The sequence below is a fragment of the Rhinolophus ferrumequinum genome (genome assembly GCF_004115265.2).
Source record: "Rhinolophus ferrumequinum isolate MPI-CBG mRhiFer1 chromosome 15 unlocalized genomic scaffold, mRhiFer1_v1.p scaffold_54_arrow_ctg1_1, whole genome shotgun sequence".
Lineage (NCBI taxonomy): Eukaryota > Metazoa > Chordata > Mammalia > Chiroptera > Rhinolophidae > Rhinolophus > Rhinolophus ferrumequinum.
In genome coordinates this window covers 17,803,864-17,824,115 of record NW_022680357.1, presented here as the reverse complement: position 1 = coordinate 17,824,115, position 20,252 = coordinate 17,803,864, and the positions used below count along the sequence as shown (strand labels likewise).

The 20,252-nt window shown below is 52.3% G+C and overlaps 1 protein-coding gene across 3 annotated transcripts in view; it reads right to left on the bottom strand.

The window, feature by feature from the left end:
- Positions 1–20,252, bottom strand: part of PRKCB (protein kinase C beta) — a 233,916-nt gene that overhangs the window by 56,954 nt on the left and 156,710 nt on the right. For all 3 annotated transcript variants that reach the window (XM_033101075.1, XM_033101074.1, XM_033101076.1), the window contains 2 exons: positions 15,123–15,219; positions 7,536–7,682 (listed from right to left, as the gene is read on the bottom strand). In XM_033101075.1, the coding sequence (XP_032956966.1) occupies positions 7,536–7,682; positions 15,123–15,219 (244 nt within the window). The remainder of the gene's footprint in view (positions 1–7,535; positions 7,683–15,122; positions 15,220–20,252) is intronic.

Below are 20,252 nucleotides of genomic sequence, written 5' to 3'. Positions count from 1 at the left end.
GCTGAGGGAGGTAGTGTTAACGCAGATCCTCAGAGACAGACATTAGCAAGAAGCAGGATGACAGGGTGGGGGCAGGATGGAGACAGCGGTCGCTGGGTTCCTGGAAGCTTTCGTGTTCCATCTTTCCAACAAGAACCCCTTCACTCACGCTGGCTGGGCAGCCTGCTTCCACAAGGGCCTAGGGCTGTAACACTTGAATTGCAGATGTTTCGTTTTCCTTGAGATAATTCACTGTGTTGGGGGAAACGGACGCTTACACTTGTTCTGGCATCTGCAGCCTCCTGAGGAGAGAAGGTAGGGGCTGCGGAGATGTAGTCGGTCACTTCACTGAGAAGAGACCTGGAAGAATTCGGAAAACGACAGGGCTCCCAGTCATCCAGGACGATGAGCCGGCAAAACCAGAACCACGCAGCCATCAGAACCGCATATGAAAGGCTGGGGGCTGGGAGGCGGGCACCAAGATCAGGAGGTAAGCAAAGCGGAGGCAGGGATCCAAGATCAGACAGCAACAGTCTCTCCCGGGAAGAGGATGAAGGGAACGGGTGGCAAAGACTGAGCGGTCTGCAAAGCCCGTGATACAGGAGCTCACAGGATGGCTCAGGAAGACAGCACCAGGGGCTGCACACGGGGACGAGCTCCGGTCCGCAGGGTTACATAAGCCCCCGTCCAATGTGCGTACGTGTGAACCCACGCCACCGAGGAGATGCAAACCAGCACCGACGCCCACCACGGGAGCTCCAGGACTCGAGAAAAGGCCTCCGCCAGTGCTCTGCCTTTCCTCTCCTCAGCCACTTTCTTCCTGTCATAAGTCAGTGCTGTGCTGGGTGCCAGCAGAGGACATTGTCACCCGGGGCTGGCAGCTGTGGGTGTCTCTCTTATGCCCAAACCCAAGCTCACACTACAGCCCAGGTGGCTGTCGGGGACACAAGCTCAGAGGCTGCCGGTGGATGTGTGACAACCACGGCCATCCTCACGAGCACACGGCACAGCGCCGGGGCCAGCACCTTTCCAGGGGCTCATGAGAGTATCTTAATTTTTCTTAAAATCACAAGAAAAGAAACAAACTTTTAGGTTGAAGAAAATGCTTCAACATAGAACAAGGGATTCGTCCTCCCACCAGTGTCATTACGAGACATCATTTTTAACTTTTTTCCACAGTGGAGGAAGGACCCCCCCAATGTCAGTATGCAGCTCTGTGGAATTGGGAGTGGGGTCCAAGCTTAGTCCCAATTCCTTCCCCTCGTGCCTACCCTCTGCTGTCATAAGCAGCGACCACACCTGCTCAGATCGGGAGGGTTAGGAGCTAGGCACGTCCTGATAACCTGGGGGTCAGGGGTGTGGAGGAAGTGGGGACAGCCAGTCTCAAAAGAGCAGCTTGATTCTGTATTCCGTGAATAAAGGACAGAGAAGGAAGGGTCAAGATCACAGGCAAGATTTTTAAGGATATCTTTCCGTATGTGGAGCGCGTGCATGTAAAAGAAAGGATACAGGGGACAGGGAAGATCAAAGACTCTCTGTACCTTCCAGACACGAACAAAAAATGTCACAAAAGCACTTCGTGTTCTCAGAAATACACCAGTAATTGAAGCGCCAAATTGTCATTGGGAGTGTAAAACCTTAAGACAGCTTCCACCCCCCACAAAATGTGGTACCTGCACCATTAGCAGTACAAAGCCAAAATTACTTTCCTTTTAATAAATTCTCCTAAAACGCATTAAAGTAAATCTATAACTGGTCTACCAAGCCTGTGTGGTTCCCCGTATATTATTGCTTAGGGCAATGCTGAGAAGAAAAGGAAGTCAACTAAATCCATTTAAAGAAAACTATTTTCTTTAAAGGAAATAGGAGGTATGTACAGGGCAGAAAATAAACAGGTGTGTGGAAACTGCTCACCTGGCCGTACAGTGGATGTGGAACGAACGGAGATGGTTTCAGCACCAAGGAGAACAGCAGGCAGGTCTCTGTCTAAGGGCCACTCAGGCAGTAATGTCACCAACCTCTTGGACGTTATTCTAGGAAACTCAAGCACTAGAAGGGGTCTTAGGCTTTATCTTTGCGCTCTCAGCTTTTGCTATTAGATCCCCTCAAAGGCCTAGAGAGCACGAGACCCGCTAGGACTTTTTGAAGCAGCAATGTAATAATACGTAGGCCCCCCGTTTCTAAGGACTTTCCACTTTTTCCTTTGAATTTCATAAGCTGCTGACTCCTTCCCACTTGATGTATTCCTGGCGTATGCTATGCTTCTGGAAAAGCAGCACCGACACCTGGCACGAACACAAGGAAATGTCACCGAGAAGGGCTTCAAGTGTTTGGTTTGCCGGGGCGTGATAAATTAGGAGTTCTAAAGGGAAAAGTCAGAGGGTCTTGGGTGTCCCCCAGAAAAATTCCAACCAGAGCCGAAAAGTGGAGAGCCTGGCTGAGACCATGAGCATCCCACCCAAACGGTGTGCCTAGCCTCCCTGGCACCGAGGTGTGGCCATGTGACTCAATTCGCTCTAATAGAGTGTAGGCGGCAGTGATGGGTGTCTCGTCCAAACTGAGACTTTGAAGGAGCAGCTTGTGCCTCCTCCATACTGTCCCCCTCCGCCCTCTGAATGCACACAACGAGGGATCGGGGTCCCTTTATCACCCTGTGGAGAGCGTGGGCGAGGCCAGGAACACCCCATGTTCTACTGTCACATGAAGGAAAAGGTGTCTGAGCCAGTGTGCATGGGGGACCTCTTGGTTACAGCAGCCAAACCCATGCTGACTAGCAAAGAAGCTTAGGTGCGCTGGCCGCCACGCAGGTCAACCGCGCCTGGCTGGGGGTGGGGTCAGCTAGTGGAGACATTCTGAGATTTTCATTTACGCCCTCCCCTCTTTGCGTAGTTTACTTAACTCATCCTTTGGATGTAGCTAAAGCGTCACTTTGTCAAGGACGATTTCACTGCTTCCAACGAGGGCCACTCCCACTCCCATGGGCTCTCACGGCACACGTGAAAGTCAGTTACGCTTTACCTCTGTGAGTGTGGTTGTTCGATGAATGTGTATAAAGTATGCATTTTCCAAAACTCATAGGCTGATACACTCATTGGTGTACTTCACTGTATGTACATTGCACCTGAAAAATGATCCAAAACAAATACTGGATTCTGCTTCAACGATAGGAGTGGAGAGTTTGGGAGTAAAGAAGACCCATGTCTGCAACTTGCTTTAAAAAAATGGGTTGCATTAAAAAAAAACTGGTTGGTATGGGGACGATGTGTGACGAAGCAGAGACAGCCTACTGTTGAGTGTAGAATCTGGCTAACGGGCATTATGGATGCTCACTGTATACAATTCGTTCAACTCTCAAACATTTGAGAGTTGTGACTTGTGAGTTGAGAAACATTTGAGAAACATTGAGAAACATTGAGAGTTGAGAAATGTGACTCAAACATTTTCATAATAAAATGTTGGGGGGAAAGTTCAATGAAAGTAGGGACCATGAGTACCTTACATGAAGTCTACGTCTGGTTTATTTTACATTGTCAGCATAACGTTCTGGGGTTTGCTTCTATTTTTAGTTGGTATCATGTCATGGACGTTCTCACATGACGATGGAGAGGTGACAGACGGACAGATAGATGACAGACAGCCATGACACACAGCAGGGGGAGACCTCAGTCTTTTCAATGCATCGTGGAGGCCCCACTATATACTTAACTTCTGACTACTGACGAATACTTGGGCTAGCGTCATTTTTTTCTATTGGCAATCATTTTCCGTGATAGACTTTTACACAGATGCTGTTTTTGGGTTTGCACTTCCCTGTGTTAGATCTGTGTCCCCCTAAGCAGGCACCTGCCATCCACCCCCCCATGGCCTCTCCCCACCTGTGCGCAGAGCAGCCTGTACGGGCAACACCCAAGAGTCCCGGAGAATACGGCCCCATTCAAGCCCCCAGCAGGACTTTGAAAAGGACTTGGCTGATACAAATCGTCCCCAGAAGCACAAGTGGAGTCTCAGAAGGGACAGGGTGTCCGCATTAGTTAGGGGTGTGGCTACGGCAGCACTTTGTAGGTTTCTAGGAATGGAGTTGTATCTGGGTTGTGCCTACTCGGTCAGGTGCTCGCTGTGGATTTGAACACGCGGTCCGGACAGCCCCCGTCTGCCCAGCTCATACATGGGGAGCGCGATCTGAATTCCAGCACCCCTCGATAGCAACCACAGAGGTTCAATGCCCGGAACGTATGGTGGTTGGCAAAGTGGGAGTCAAAGGTTCAAAGAAGAAAAAGAACAGAATCAAGGATCAAAGTGCAGAGAGAACCCTTCTGTCGTCAGTGGACAGTGCATCTGCCCGGGAACAAAAGTTCTGGAGGCGTCTATCTCCACCTAAGCCAGACATGCCACCCTCCCACCTGCTCGGGAGAGCGAACCTTCCAAACTGTCCTGTCAAGTTTCTGAAACGGGGCTTCCTTCCTGGGAACTCAGGGGCCTTCACACTTGCTTTGCCCATTTCACTTTCGGGTTTCTGAAACAGCAAAGCCCCTTCCTCCCTTAGGCCTTTAGCAAAATGCTTGTATCACGTCCGGGTCAGTCCACAGATTCTCGGCTTGAGCCTATTTTTCTGGGCCGGATTCCACGAGGCAGCGGGCCTGGGGGAGGGGAGGTGTAAACAGATCACCCCAAAGGTCAGTCCCTCCCACCTTTGCAAGGGGGACAGCAACTACTGGTTAAGGGGACTGACCTCTCTGCCCAACAAGAGCACAAAGTGACAAAAGCAGGCATTCAAATATAAAACCACACTGACTGAAAACCACGCTGGCGAAACTACAGTGGCAAAGGATTACTTGTGTTCTAAAGGGTCACAGAGGCTTTGGCTGTCCTCGTTGGCTTTCGTAGCACACTATTGTTTTCATCTGTGATTTATTTGATGCCACATCCCCGTCTGGAACAGAGCTCTCAATTATTCCAACAGTTTCCATGGAAACACGTGCTCTAGTCTCTCTCATTCCCCCACCTCTCCTCTGGCCCCCAACCCCAATCCTTTCCTGAAAGCTCCCCCTCCCCCCTCCAGCTCCTGTCCCTCAGTCAAAAACCCTCCACCCTACATTGTTAGGTGCTCAGAAAGTTGCAGAAGCCTATTCAGACGATGCTAAAGATGCTAACTTTCGAGGTAACAGAATTAAAATGCAAATTTACACTTGTTAAATTAGCCTAGTGATGGCTGGAAAAATGCAAATTAAATGAACAAAAGTGTTTACACAGGGAGGGCAGTAGCAGCGAGGGGGCAGGAAAGATGTGACCTTGGCTGGGGGAAGAGCTCTCAATATTTATCCTTTAAACGTAATTTTTATTACAAAGCAGGGGACTCTAGTGCTTATTAAAAATGTAATTCTTTCCAACTCCCCAGCAGCCTCAGAGTATTAGGACCTCTTTATTTCATCCACTGTCTTCTCTGTCATCATGGAACCCCCGCCCCTTTGGGGTCTAAACCCCTCTCTTCTTCCCAGAATTTTAAATCTCTTGACGTCATCCGTTTGTTTTCTATCCTGAGGACCCCAGACTCCGTTCCCACCTGGGTTTCGACCTTCTTCTTGCGTGGGCTCCCTTCCAGCCCCGTCTAGACGCCCCCACTTGTGTGCGTTTACTGGGTAGGCTTCTACCGAGCACTTGCTAGAAGCAGGCCCCGTTGGCTCAGCAGTGGGCCCCCCCCAACCCCCCGAATTCTTCACTCCCCATTACTGTAATCTCTGGTTCCCGGGTACTCAGTTCCATTAACCATCTACTTCTCATCTCCACGTCCAGGCCACGCTCAGCACGCTGGGGTGTGGGTCCCTCCATTACCAACTGCTGATCTGGTGCTCCGCCTGCTTCAGCAACCTTCCTGTGTGTTCCCACTCTGTTCTCATTCCAGGCTCATCGGACCCTGGGCCACCACTTCAGACCCCTTACTCCATCTCAGCACATGCCCTGTGACCCACAGAGAAAACCTACACATTCAGTCTAGGCCTGGGGAGGACAGTGGTAAACCCGACAGAGAAGGTCCCCCACTCTTGTGGAGGTCAGATTTTAGAGGGAGAAACCCACCAACAAACAAGAAAACTGTCCATTAGTGATGAGGGTTACGAGACAGCTCACTATGATGGAGAATGAACGAGCGGCCCTTTGAGTGGGTGGTCAGGGAAGGCTTCCCGGAAGAGGTGACATCCACATTGAGATGGGAATTACCAGAAGGACACAGCCACGCAAAGACCAAAGGGAACGGCCTCACAAAGGGTTTAAGGGAGGAAGGAGCTTATCGTGTTTCCAAAACCCAAGAAGCACCACTGTGGCCCGAGCACCGCGGGTGACAAGGAGAAGGAAGAAAGTCATCAGGTAGAGGACAAAGGTGAGATGATAAAGGGCACCGTACATCAGAGACCCGGCACAGAATTTATTCTAGTTGTGAAGAGACGTCATCGCAGGGTTTTAAGCAGGGGAGTGCCTGGACCTGAGGTAGGACTTTAAAAGTGACTGTGGCTGCTACGTGAAGGAAATAGTGATGCTAGGTCACGACTGTGGAAGCAGGGGAAGCAGTGAGAAGCTCTGCCGTGGTCCAGGTGGCATATATCGTGCAGATAAGGATTGCGTTAGTGAAACAGGGAGACGTGAGCCAATTCCTGACATGCTTTGGCGAACATGGCGGGATTCCCCAATTGATTATACCCGCTGGGGTCCGGGAATACACGCGAGGAGAACCAAGGGATAACACCCCGATGTTTACGTAAGCTGCGGAGATGTGGAAGAAACGTACTTGCTTCGCACACCTGAGTCCATGCGATGCGATTTACACTAGACACGTGCGTGGGACCCAACGGGACTCGAAGGCTCGAGACAGCACCAAACAAGGCAGGGATACTCGTAACACGCCATCAACCTCAGTGAAACAGTGTCTCCCGGTACCTGAAAACGCAGCCCGAACCGCTCTACGAGTCCCAGGGTGGCCCTTCAGCTGCGCTGCTCTGGGAAAGGACCTGTTTACATCCTTGGCTGCAAGACTGATCATTGCCAAAACGCAAATCTGATCGTGTCACTTCTCTGCTTAGAAACTTTCAATGGCGCCCCACGGCACTGTGACAACCCAGGCTTCTCCTCACAGCTCCAACAGCTTTGCACGACGGGGACCTGCCATCTCTGCAACCTCACATCAGGCGCCCTCCCTGACACCTTCTGATGGTCCCTAGAATGTGCCAACAAGCCCTTCCGTACCCCAGGGCCTTTGCACGCGCGGTTCATTCTGCTCGGAACATTCTCTCCTAGCTCTCCGACTGCAGGGCTGGTTCATCTTCCTCCTCCACGTCTCAGTTTACGTGTCACCTCCTCCGAGCGCCTGAGCGGGGGCCCTCTTGGCTTGTTGGTGGCACAGCATTCCATCCACTTCCCTCACGGGGCCCACGACGAACTGCAGTGTACATCTATTTGCTTTTCACTCGCCCCCTCCCTGGAATGTGAACCCCCTACAGACAGCAGCCGTGCCCGCCTCGCGCGCGAGCTGTCCCTTCCTGCAGCCCCGCGGCCATGCCAGACCGTACCTTGCCAAAGCTGCCTTTCCCAAGCACCATGAGGAAGTTAAAATCGGTCAGCTTCATCCGGTCTCTGTTCCCATTGTTGTCAGATTTGGATATGGTGTTGGTTGTCTTTTCCTCCGGAGCCTTCGTCCCCTGACCGATCTTGGCTCTCTGGAGGGGGGAAGCACAGAAGCGTCATTAGCCCTTGTAGGAAGACACATGAACAGCTGGAAGCTGTGGCTCCTGCAGCGCACGCCCCGCCCCCATCCCGGGAACAGCATGGCCAACCTCTGCTCTCAAGACCAAAACCTGGACGGCATCCTCGGCACCTGCGTTTCTCTCGGCTCCCTCATGTCTCACCCACCACCCGGATGTCCTTTCTTCCTCCTAGCGGCTTCCAGAATTCATCTCTCTATCTCCACCGACACCACCTGGCATCACCTCTCACCTGACAACCCATCTCGGTTCCCTCCACACTGGGCTTCGCACGCAGCCAGAGTGAGCTTCTCCTTCCTCCCCCCAACGAGTCACTGCATGCTTCAAACGCTTCAGGGGTGACCCCTCATTTTTAGGACATGAAGACCGTGCGCGGGGCTTTCAGGGGCCCTGAGGCCCAGCGCGCTCGGCCCTGCCTGGCTTTCCAGACTCATCACGTCTCCTCGGGTCTGTCCTCCCTGCAGCCCAGCTCCGTGCTTGCCCCTCCCACCCCAGGGCCTTTGCACATGCCCCTGTGGCTGTGTGGACGGCTATGCTCTCCCCTTTGCCCAGGTCCCCCCACTGTCACTTCCTCCCTGATTCCCTGGGTCAGGACGAGGTGTCCCCATTTGCTCCCTTCATCCACTCCCCTTCCCGTGTGTACTGGACAGTAATTGTTGCCTTGCTTCTCCTCAGTGCACCAGCAACCGCGGAGGCACAGACTATACACCTCATTCTCCACAATCTCCCTGACAACTAATACAGTTTCTGGCTAAACGGAAAAATGGATGGATGCGGCCCCACGTTCGTCCTCAGTGCACTGGGGGAGGGGCCCGCTGCTGTGGCAGCAGAACGGTGACTCAGATGGCAGCAAATGCTGTGCGAGGATGGGGAGAGGAGGCCAGCAGGATCTTGTTACTGGAGTGAGAAAACCGCGGCGTTAAGAGCGCGGGTCAGAATCCTGACTCTGGCCTGGATGAGCTCCCGACATCCCTCTGCCCAAACCTCTCTGGGCTGGGCACCACTCCAGGCACCAGGGAAGTGGCGGAAAACAACACACACAAATCTTGGAGCTTGCGTTCCAGGGTGAGCAGAAAGACAATACGTTAAGAAACAAGTACCTGAACTGTCCGGCAGTGATAAGGGGCATGGAGAAAATCAGGTAAATCAGGGCATGGAGGTTGCTGAGAGCTGTTTCATGGCGGGGTCTCAGGGAAGGGCTCTCCAGTCAGAGGGAGGGAGCCCCAGGCGCAGGACGCAGCACGTGCAAAGGCCCTGGGGCAAGAGCGTGTCTGGTGCTTTCAAACTAATGAGTCAGGCTGGGCTCCTGAATGGCTCCTGGGTGGGGACAGGTCAGCAGATAGACTGAACCAGGAATGGACGCTTGGAACTTGCTGGAGAATGAGTGAACAATTGATTGTGCCTACATGATAAAGCCTCCATAAAATTCCCTAAACGACAGGGTTCAGAGAGCGTCTGGGGGTGAACACGTCCACGTGCTGGGAGGGAGGTGCACCCCATCTCCATGGGGACAGAAGCTCCTGCACTCGGGACCCTTCTGGGCGTCGCCCTACGCGTCTCTTCACGTAGCTGTTCATCGTGTCCTTTGTCATCATCTTTACTACGTAACAGGCTGGGAAACAAAGTATTTCCTTGCACTGTGTGAGCCATTACTGCAGATTGTCAAGTCCACGGAGGGGACCACGGGAACCCGACGGGCAGCCGAGTCTGACCGACGTGCGGGTCACCTGGGGACCCACCTGACTGGTCTCAAGTGGGGACGGTCCTGTGGGGGGAGCCCCTTCACCTGTGTGGTCCCTGCTGACTCTGGGCACGTGGTGCCAACGGTGATTTAAACTGCCGGCCCAGCTGGTGTCTGCAGAGAAGTGAGGGGGCTGTGGGGTGCAGAAACAGCCCACACGCTCAGTGCTCCTTCGTGGAGGACGCAGTCAGCCGCCTGCATCTGGCTTCTCTCGCTCATCGTGCCGTTGCTGGAATTCACCCGGTTGCTGCGTGCACGGGAGTCCGTCCCTTTGCACGGCTGAGTCACGTTCACGGTTTCTGTCTATCCATTCTCCTCTTCATGGGCATTTGCGGTACCTCCACTTTGGGGCTACGGACCAAGCTGCCTGAACGTGCTTGGTTGAGTTATTCTGTAGTAAGATGAGGTGTGTTGGGAGATCAGTCTTCCTGGGATCACCAAGCGTAAGTACCCAGGAACCAACTGTATATGTGGGTTTGGGGTTAAGAAATGATACATGAACTGGAGACAGAGATCTGGGGGCTACCGGCCCGGAGGGGGTAGTTAAAACCGTGACATCATCGGGGACAATGCAAATGAGAGAAAAGCCTAGAACGGAAGTTGCACTGTTTTGGGGGGCCCTGTCCTCTGGTCATCCCAAAGCCTCCCTCTCCGGCCCCCAGAGTTTTGCCCAGGTTGCCTTGACTCAAACATATTCTCTTCCTTCCGCATCCTAGCATCTCCCTGCTGTATTACTATGTCTCCTGCCTTCTTTGAACCCCGACTTAGGACCCATCCCCTTCTAACACCCCATTGTCCCACCTGGAAAGGTCCCAGTAAGGACTGTCCCTGGTCCCCGGATCCCATTTCAGCCCCCGACCTTAGGTTCCGGCACACCCTGCAGGGGAGTCGGGTAAGGAGCTCAGACTCCCCAATGGAATATTATGTTGCTGGGGAGAAATATCCCCCCCTCCTTCAAGGAGGAACAAGTGGCCACCGGCTATCCCCCTAGTCCTGCAAGTGACTTTCTTTCCTCTGAACCGGGGGCCCAAAGTGCTCTTCCATTTGCTTTGGTGGCTTTCCTCAGAGGTATGTGCTATAGATCTGTAATGCCTGTGTACCCCCAAAGTCTGCATGCTGAAAGCTTCACCCCAGTGCGATGGTATTGGGGAAGAGGGGCCCTTGGGGGTGTCTGTTAGGTCATAAAGGTGGAGCCCTCATGAATGCGGTAAGTGCCCTTGTAACAGAGACCCCAGAGAGTGCCCTCGGCCCTCTGACAGGTGAGGACACAGGGAGAGGACGTTCCTGGTCGTCCATGAACCAGGAAACCCTCGCCAGGCACAGAGTCTGCATGATTGCGGACGTCCCCTCCAGAATGGTGAGAAAATAAATGCTTGTTGTGTAAGCCACCGGGCCCATGGTATGTTTTATAGCAACCTAGACAGAGTAGGACGGAATGTCGCCTCAGCTTCTAGACCCTAGAGCTGATGTCTGATGGCTCTATCGGCCTGGTCCGCACAGTGGTGGGGGTGTTCTAATATTTAAATAAGTTGACAGCCGTCGAAAATCAGGAGCTGTCCTCCAGAAGCCCAATTCCCAGCTTCTTTTCAAGAAATACGGTCGTCTCCCTTATCCGCAGTTTCACCGCCCAAGGTTTCGGGTACCCGCGGTCAACCGCGATTCGAAAATATTCCATGGAAAACTCCAGAAATCAACAAGTCATTACGTTTTAAATCGCATAACGTTCTGCGTAGTGAGAGGAACTCTCTCGCCATCCTTCCCAGGACACGCGTTGCCCTATGTCCAGCATCCCCACACTGCACACTCCCTGCCCAGGAGTCACACAGTGACCGTCTCGGTTATCAGACCGAGAGTCACGGTATCACAGTGCTGTGTTCAAGTCCCCCTGGTTTCACTTAACGACGGCCCCGCAGTGCAAGAGGAGTGATGCTGGCAATTTGTAAACACCAAAGAGAAGCCATAAAGTGTTGGCAGGTATAGGAAAACCCAGTATATACGGGGTTTGGTGCTATCCGTGGTTTCAGGCATCCACTGGGGGTCTTCAAATGTGTCCCCCCACAGATGAGGGGGACAACTGTAGATCTGGCAACACTGAGCCCCACCCAGGAGGGACCCGCCCTAGTTAATCGCAGTCCCCACCAGGCTTGTTAGCTGCCTGGCTCCTGAAAACATCTGGGTTCACGATCCCGATACAATGAGCCTTTGGAAGACACGAGCCGTGTCCTGTGTCTCTCTGAGAGTCCCATCGTCCCCGGGGAACCTCACGGTGAGCAGGTTCTCCATCAGAGAGCTGTTTGAAATTGAGGCCCAAATTATGATGCTTTATCTCACTGGGTTGGATACGCCTGCAGGACCAGGAATCCACTAAAGTTTGCCTTCTCACTTCGGTGACATAGGCCTCAGAATTCGGTGCTCAATGACGCCAGCCGGCTGCACTTCCGGTCTGCCTGCTTCCCGAGTGAGGAGGGGTCAGCCGCCAGGGCTCCGTTTCAGATGCTTCATGCCTCTCCTGGTGGAAGCGAGACACCTCTGCCAGCTCCAGCAGTGGTGGCACAGACCTCGGACAGCTAGGATCCCTCGCAGATGCTCCCCCACCCTGAGCAGCTCTTCCAAAGCCAGGAGCACGTGCTGAGCTTTACCTAGTCCAGGGGGAGCTGGTAATGACGACGACAACCTGACATTTGCCGGCTATGGTGTGCCATTATAGTGGTCACACAGCCCGAGCACCCCATTTTACAGGAGAGGAACAAGCAGCTTGCCTACAGCACTCAGCAAGGACGGGGCAGAGCTGGATTCAAATCCAGGTAGCCTGGTTTTGAAACCACTTCTCACAACAGGCTATACTGCACAGGTGCGGCCCAGGTGTCCCCGCAAGTCCCCGTGGGACACTCCTCTCTACACCTGGGGCTGCTTACCCAGCACACCTTGACCCTGCCTGCGGGCTCGTCTCCTGGCTGCGGGAGCGCTGGCGAGCTCCTTCCCCGGGAAGCAGCCCTCCGTCATGGACGGAGGATGGAGAGAACGGGTGGATAACACTTCAGCTTCCTACCCTCGTTCCTCGACAGGAAACCCTGCGGTACGCATGCAACTCCCCGAGGGAGGAAACGCCAGGCACCCACATGGCAGCTTGCTCTATAGCACACACTCCCTTCCTCTACGTCACTTCCCCTCTACTCTCTGCCATCCCCTCCCAAAGAAACTATGTGCACTCGAACCCTTACAGTCTGTTTCTGAGGAAACTCAAAGCACGACAATGACCGGCTATGGGATGTTGGAGTGGCTCAGCCTCTCTGGGCCTCAGTTTCCTCATCAGTAAAAGAAAATTGGGGACGATAACCAAATCGACCGATCCCATTCAGGGTTGTCATGAAGATCGAATGACATGAGTTACTGTTTCTAAAACACTTAAAATAAGAAATGGCACTTAGTAAGCATTTTAAAATCAAAAAATTCTAAAACTCTCCTCCAAAAACCCGTTCTGAACCAGCCAGGATGGTATCTTCCCTCCCCCGGCCCACGGTCAGGAGAAAGCCCCCTCAAAGCCAGCTCCCGACCGTGTGAAATGTACCACGTGCGGTAACGGCACCCAGCTCCCCCTTCCATGAAATTCCATTACCCCAATTCCAGCAGCTCGATTTTACCTCACTCAGAATTTCTCCCGATAAGAGGCTTGAGAGTAATTTCTGAGTCATTCTGGGTGCTAATTGGTTACTGCACAGGGATTACATTTCTCACGTTCAAGGTCAGCTGAAATTCCTCTGTGCCTCTGAGAACAATGTTCCGTCTGTGGGGAACATTTTTTTTAATCAACAGCTATGGTGTGCAATGATTGTAATTCAGGCATAAACAAGCGTTTGCAGGCTCTTGCTAGAAATAAAGGCACTCGTTTGGTTGCATGCGGATAAAACCAATCCTTTACTTCCAACCAGTGACTGGCCCAGACAGATGCGCTGTTCATAGAGGAAACGTGTTCCTTGGTGTTCTGAAATGTCACCCCGGCTGCCCCAGGACAGAAGACACCTGTTTGCAAAACTGAGACTTCATTTTGTACCAGAAAACACTGGCCTTGCTTCTCCCGCTTCCCCCTCCCACCCCCCATTCACAATGACACATTGTAACACCGCAGCAAATGGAAAACTTCATCAGGAAGCTCAGGGAAAAAGATGGAGACTGGGTTCTGGAAGGACTGCCTTCCTGTCCTAATTTTTATCAAACAGTGTTCCGTGCTCAGCTCTGCAGGGCAGGGCCGCCCTTTGCGCACCTCCTCTGGGCCTGAGCCAGCTCTGTGGGAATGACCCTCACTGTTCAAGTTCACTCATCAGCTCAAGGCCAACGTGTTTCCTTATCCCAGTGATCTCCAGGAAGGGAAACCCCACTGGGTCCCACCCATCGCCATAGCCCAGGTTTTATGGGGCGCAGAGACTCAAGACAAGGGTTAATACTCAAGTACTATTTCTGTCAAGGTCAGGGGGAAATGAAGATGGCTCATGGAACAAATGGCAAAATCCTTCTACTCGGACCCCCACCTCCCTCCCCGGGCTCTCTCTGCTCTACCCACAATGCCCCTCTCTCAGCCTCACACAGTCGCCCTAACTCCCCACCACAGGACCTTTGCACGTGCTGTCCTCCGAATGAACTGTTCTTTCCCCCCTTTACTTGGTTAACTTCCATTGTTATTTCCTCAGTGACGCCGTCCCCGTCCTCTCAGACAAGGTTACATTGGCCTCTTATTGTATTCTCAATGGACCTCCCTACCGCAGAACTTCACTTGGTCATATTTTTTGTTTATTTGCTTGTGGGATTATTTAATGAATAACAATGACAGTAATCTATTTCATTTTAGCTATTTTCTACATTTTTTTTTCAGCGTTAGTAGGCCATCACTGCTTATCTAGAATTGATGATTTCTCATCAGACTCAGTATATTGAGTTTGTGGGAACAAAATCATGTTTTCCCTTATGAAACTACTTTAAAATCACTCAGTGCACATAAAAGGAAAGAACTCAAACCCATCTTCCCCACAACATTTTCTTTGTAAAACTGGGATGTGTCCTACATCTCTCACATAGATGAAAGTGGGGTTGATTTGGCCCTCCGAAGGGAAGGGGTTTATCTGGGGTAAAGACAGAGCCAGCACGAGAGCTCAAGGTCAGAGCCAAGGTCAGAGCCAAGGTCAGGGCTCCTAGACTTAGGAAGATACACCCATGGGTGTTTCACTGCGTCAGCAGCACAGTCCAGTCCATTTTCCGACCGTACAGCACCATCCTGCCAATACACCCAAATCCAGCCTGCATCCCTCACAGGCCTTGCTGACGCAGCCTGCAGGACACATCACTACCCTATCCACGTCTTTCCTTACTCGCCATTACTTCCATCCAGGCCACACCACCACCAAAATGACCTGGGCAGTGAACGAGCGCTTCAAGGAAAGGCCTGTCTCTGACCGAGGACAGGGAGGCAGGAATGACGTCCCAAGGCAGGGAACATTTACCTGGGGTCTTGAAGGATACATAGGAGTTTTCTGGGAGACAGAGATTGCAAAGGCACAGAGTCAGAAAGGAAGGCCTTGGTAGAAGCCACACCAGAAACGGGAAAAACAGCCCAGAGGCGGCCGCAGTCGGTCCCCACAGAGACGGAAAGCCAGGCATCTCACCTCAAACTTCTGCCGGAGCTCCTCGCTGCCCTCACCGCCCTCCGGTGGCACCGGGACGTTAAAGTACTCGCCCTCCTCCTGGCTCAGCAGCTTAAACCTGCAGGGGGACAAGTACCAGCACAGGCATGACTCGGCTGCTTTTACTCTGAGGGGATGAGAGCGGGGCAGGGACAGCTCTGCTCTAAAAACTGCACTGATGGGGCGGCCGGCTGGCTCAGTCAGTGAGAGTGCGGAGCTGAGAACACCAAGGTCGCCAGTTCGATCCCCGCCTGGGCCACTGTGAGCTGCGCCCTCCTTAAAATTAAATAAATAAATGAAATGAAGTAAAAACAGCTGACTTTAAATAAAATTGTGTTGAGGGTTTTCTGTGTTGGGGTGCGTGTGTGTGTGTGTGTGTGTAGCCAGCTATGCTATATATCTTTGTAGCTATTCTATGGACATCAGAAAAAATGGTCTATTCTGTCCTTACAGGACGCGAAGTTTCTCCCTCACTCTCTTCTTCTACACACACACACACACACACACACACACACACACGTTCTTAATTATAGCACTCAGTACTGCATGTTTTTACCACTATTTTGCCCGTTAAGTGCTGTCTTGTTCTGAAAGTATGCAATGCAGCTCCCCGACGGCCCCCGTGCCCCAGCACGCCCACTATCTTCTCCTTCACGCACACTGCCACCAACCGTCTTGGCAGTCGGGGACAGTCGGGTGACTGTGCATTTCACCTCCCAGTGCCACTGTCCTCGGCAAAAGCCTCCCCAAAAGGATCAGTGTCCTGAGCAATGGAGCCCTCAGCGGTTCAGGACACAAGCCCCGGGGCCACCCCGCCTCCGCCTGCCCCCTTGCATAACCTCCGATAAGTTGCCTCGGCCCTCTGAGCCGTGGTTTGCTCATCTTTGACTGGAATAAAAGCCTCTTTTTCCTGGGACTGTTGTGAGGCCGAGCAACGACGAGGCAAGTACATTGATGAGAACAGCGCCCAGCTCTTAGCAAGTGTCCGACAAAAGGCACCTCCACCACCACCGCCACCGCCGTTACCGCCTTACTATTATCAGAACGAACGTGATGGCCTCAGTTCGCTGCCTGGCCACGAGTCCGACGGTGAGAAGAGAGTGAGGAAGGAAAAGGCACATTCCACGGGTGTTCAGGTCAGTGGGGGGTGGGGAGGGCAGAGACCCCAGAACTCCGCACCCCCAAAGAGGCATCCTGACCCAAATGTACAATTTGCATCACATTTTCCCCCCCTCCATTCACAAATCTTCCTAGGCAGCTTCTAAAAATAGGGGGATACGTGATTCCATCTCTATGACAATTGGAACCTGGACGCCTCCACACTTAATACTGAATTCTCTTCTTCCAAATCCTCACTGCAATTACCAGAAGAAATGCAAAACTACAAGAACATCTGTATCTTTGCTGGAAATCAAGACAGGGGGCTGTCCACCCGTCCCAGGATTTCCACAGATGAAAGGACCAGGGAGAAAACACGGAGCAGGGTGTGACAAACAACCACCTTTGTGGATTTTGCTCAATCTGGGTATTATTATTGACAATGCTTGTTGTTAAAGTGTCTCTTTTTTTTAATACATTCACTTTGAGAGGACACTTTATATCTCTTAACTTGTGAAGAGATATACAAGTAGATACAAGTGGAAAGTAACTGTAAAACAATAAACACATACAACTCAACGTTCCCCAAGGCTCTGAGGCCGCTGCCGGCCCCTCCTTGTTCAGACGGGAGGCCCGCCAGAGGCTGGGAAGTGACTCGTCCCTGTGTCCAGTGTGACATGCTGTGCCCCTCCCTGTCCACTCGTCATCAGTAGTAGCCGTGCTTGTGTTTCACGTCATCCTTATTTTACTTAATAATGGCTCCAAAGTACAAAGGGATGCTGGCAATTTGGACACACCAAAGGGAAACGTGCTGAAGTGAGAAGATGTGTGTGGGGGGAAACACACACATACGGGGTTCAGTACTATCTGTGGTTTCAGGCAGCCACTGGGGGTCTTGGAACGGGTCCCCCATGGATCAGGGGGGATGACTGTACAAGCTCACTAGAAAGGAAATTAACAATACAACTGCAGACTTTGAGTAAACAACAAAAGCTAGACCATGACAGGTCAGAACTTGGAGGACATAGTTATTCTTTCCAAGGCCTGTTCATTATTTTTGAAGAGCAGAGGAAGTTAAGAGGGAAAAATAAATTAGGCAAATATTCCACTGAGGGCCGGCCTGATGGCTCAGGCGGTTAGAGCTCCATGCTCCTAACGCCGAAAGCTACCGGTTCGATTCCCACATGGGCCAGTGGGCTCTCAACCACAAGGTTGCCAGTTCAACTCCTCGAGCCCCTCAAGGGATGGTGGGCTCCGCCCCCTGCAACTAAGATTGAACACGGCACCTTGAGCTGAGCTGCCGCTGAGCTCCCGGATGGCTCAGTTGGTTGGAGCGCGTCCTCTCAACCACAAGGTTGCTGGTTCGACTCCCGCAAGGGATGGTGGGCTGCGCCCCCTGCAACTAGCAACGGCAACTGGACCTGGAGCTGAGCTGCACCCTCCACAACTAAGACTGAAAGGACAACAAGTTGACTTGGAAAAAAAAAAAAAAATTCCACTGAAATTCAAAGACAACCACGAAACAAACTTACAGGAAAGGAGAAAACAGAAACAGAATTGATACGCAAATCCCAGAGCTGACTCTTTGAAGAAAAACAAAACAAAACAATGAAACAGATGAACATCTGGAAAACAAGGGGAAAGAAAGGCGAGAGCAGAAATGAAATGAGAAACAAAGAAGATGGTTTGACAGCCAACTCAGAGCTGGTGGCAAAGAGGCAGGTGAGGGGCCTGAGCTTTCACAGCTGCTGCAGCCGCCAAGGCCACGCTGGGAGAGCTCCTCCCCTTCCAGAGGGGGAAACTGAGTCTCAGACAGGGGACGTGCCTCACCTTGGGTCACAAGGTGTTAAAAGAATTCCTGGGACAAGAACCCGAATCTCTAGAACTTGGTGCATTCAGAGTTCAGACAACACCAGAGATGTATGGGAACCTAAATCTGGAGAGGACTTTTACCTGCAAAATCCAAAGAGGGCTTTTATTTTGCAAAGGTTCCCTCCCAACTATCATTTCATCAACTTCACAACCATCCTCTGAGGTGGATGGGGGGAGGTTGGGGGGGTTCGGGTGCTGTGATTATCCCTGGTGAATGGAACCAGATCCGCTGAGAAGGCCCCAGCACAGAGAGATGCGTGATTCAGCGGAGGTCACACAGTATCCACCCAGTTAGCAGAACCAAGGCCAGGAGCTACCCGTGGGGTGACCCAGGTAAGAGGAGGCTGGACCTGACCCTGCAGTCCTGTCACGTAGGAGCTGTGTGGCCCTCACACATCGCTTCACTACTCCAATCCCAGGGACAGCGCTCCACCCAGAACTGTCGGGAGAATTCAAGGATGCTGGAAGGGTCAACACGGCAGTATTTGGGACGTACCCCTGACGAGCTGTCCCTTGTCACTGAGCCATGTTGTCCTCCCGGCACTCTGCTGTCTGCTTTAGGGGAGGGGACAAGGCAGGCGCCAGCCCAGGAAGAAGCACAGGGCACCTTGGACAGAGCCCTGGCCTTTGGGGCCTGGAGAAACACGGGAAGGAGAGAGGAAAGGACCGGGTTGTGCCCACGCCCAGTTGGATCCCTAGGTGGAGACCCACGCATCACAGCAGCAGCTACAGGCGGGGGACAGACGGAGACTGAGACTCAGAAAGGAGTGGTCCCAGAAGTGCTGGGTTGGGTGGGGTCTGGCAGCGGCACGGGTGGGGGTGGGACAAAGAAGGTACTGTGTCAAAGGACCTCACAGCCAGAGGCAAGAGGCCAGGACCTGGGGCTGCAGGTGAAGCCAGAAGGGTGCCCCAAAGCTGGGTGGGACCCGTCCTGCCAAAGTGGGCACTGGTCCAGGGGCCAGGCAGGGTCGGCCACTCTGCTGCGGGGAAGGCACCAGGTGCAGGGACAGTCCCCTGCTCCTCGGCCACCATGGGTCCCAAAAGTGCGTAAGAAAGCCTTGGTCCATTAGAGGAAACACAGAAGCTCTGTGTTTTCCACACCTCTGATGAGCCTGGTATGAATGTGTGACTCACGACACCTGGAAAGGGTCAGCCCGGCGCAGGCATCTGCTAAGAGCCGGGCAGTGTCGCCACGGTAATTAGTACTGGGTGCTCTGCATCGCACTCAGGGCCCCTGGGTGTCATGCCGTCGTCCCCTCTGACCTCGTCCTGCCTGATTTACGGAGGAAGGAACACGCAGTCTGGGAGCGGGGAGGGTGGGCGCGTCAAAGTGAAATCATCCATATGTTCAGAAAATTTACCCACAACGTGGGGAAAAGGCAGTAAGATGATGTGTGACCTTTTAATGTCATGCTAGAGCATTTTCTAATTAGCAATCTCCTTCCTCCCGGTCCTATTACTTATTATCACAATCCAGTAGCTCCCAGATGGTTTCCCGACTCTGCAAATACTGACGGCAGCTTTCAGAAAACGGAGGTGAGATTCTGTTCTTCCAGTCTGAGATAAGAGCCTCCAAGGCTGCGATTTCGTTGCTCTGTTTGGCAGCCAGTTTTATCGCTGTCTTCTCAAAGGGAGCTCAGCATCCCTTCGTCTGACATGGAATAGCCGTTTCTCAGACCTTTGGAACCAGCCACTTAGCTTCCTGGTCCCCTCATTCGTGAGGTAAGGAAAACTTGGGCAAATGCTCATTACCTATTGCAGGAGAATTAGGGTGCTTTTTTAGAACATTTCTGAATTGTGCTTTAAGGACACTTTATTATTCTTTTACTTGACTGTGTTGGTATTTTCTCAGTTTCCACCTCTGATCATGTCACTGATTCATGTATCTGTGTAGGTTCCTCTCCAAAGTCCCCTCTAGAAGCCAGGCTGCATGAGGGCATATGTCTTATACCTGACGTATCTCTAGTGACAAGAACGGGGTAGAACCTCAATATATACTTGAATCAAAGCCTGTGATAAATATGGAAGAACGACAGGAGTTTGCAGGTGACCAATGCAAAGGAGGTGTGCTCGGGGTAACCTCTTCTTTCTTGCTAAACCGGTTTGATTTTGACCATCTTTTCACTTGTCACTGAAAAAGCC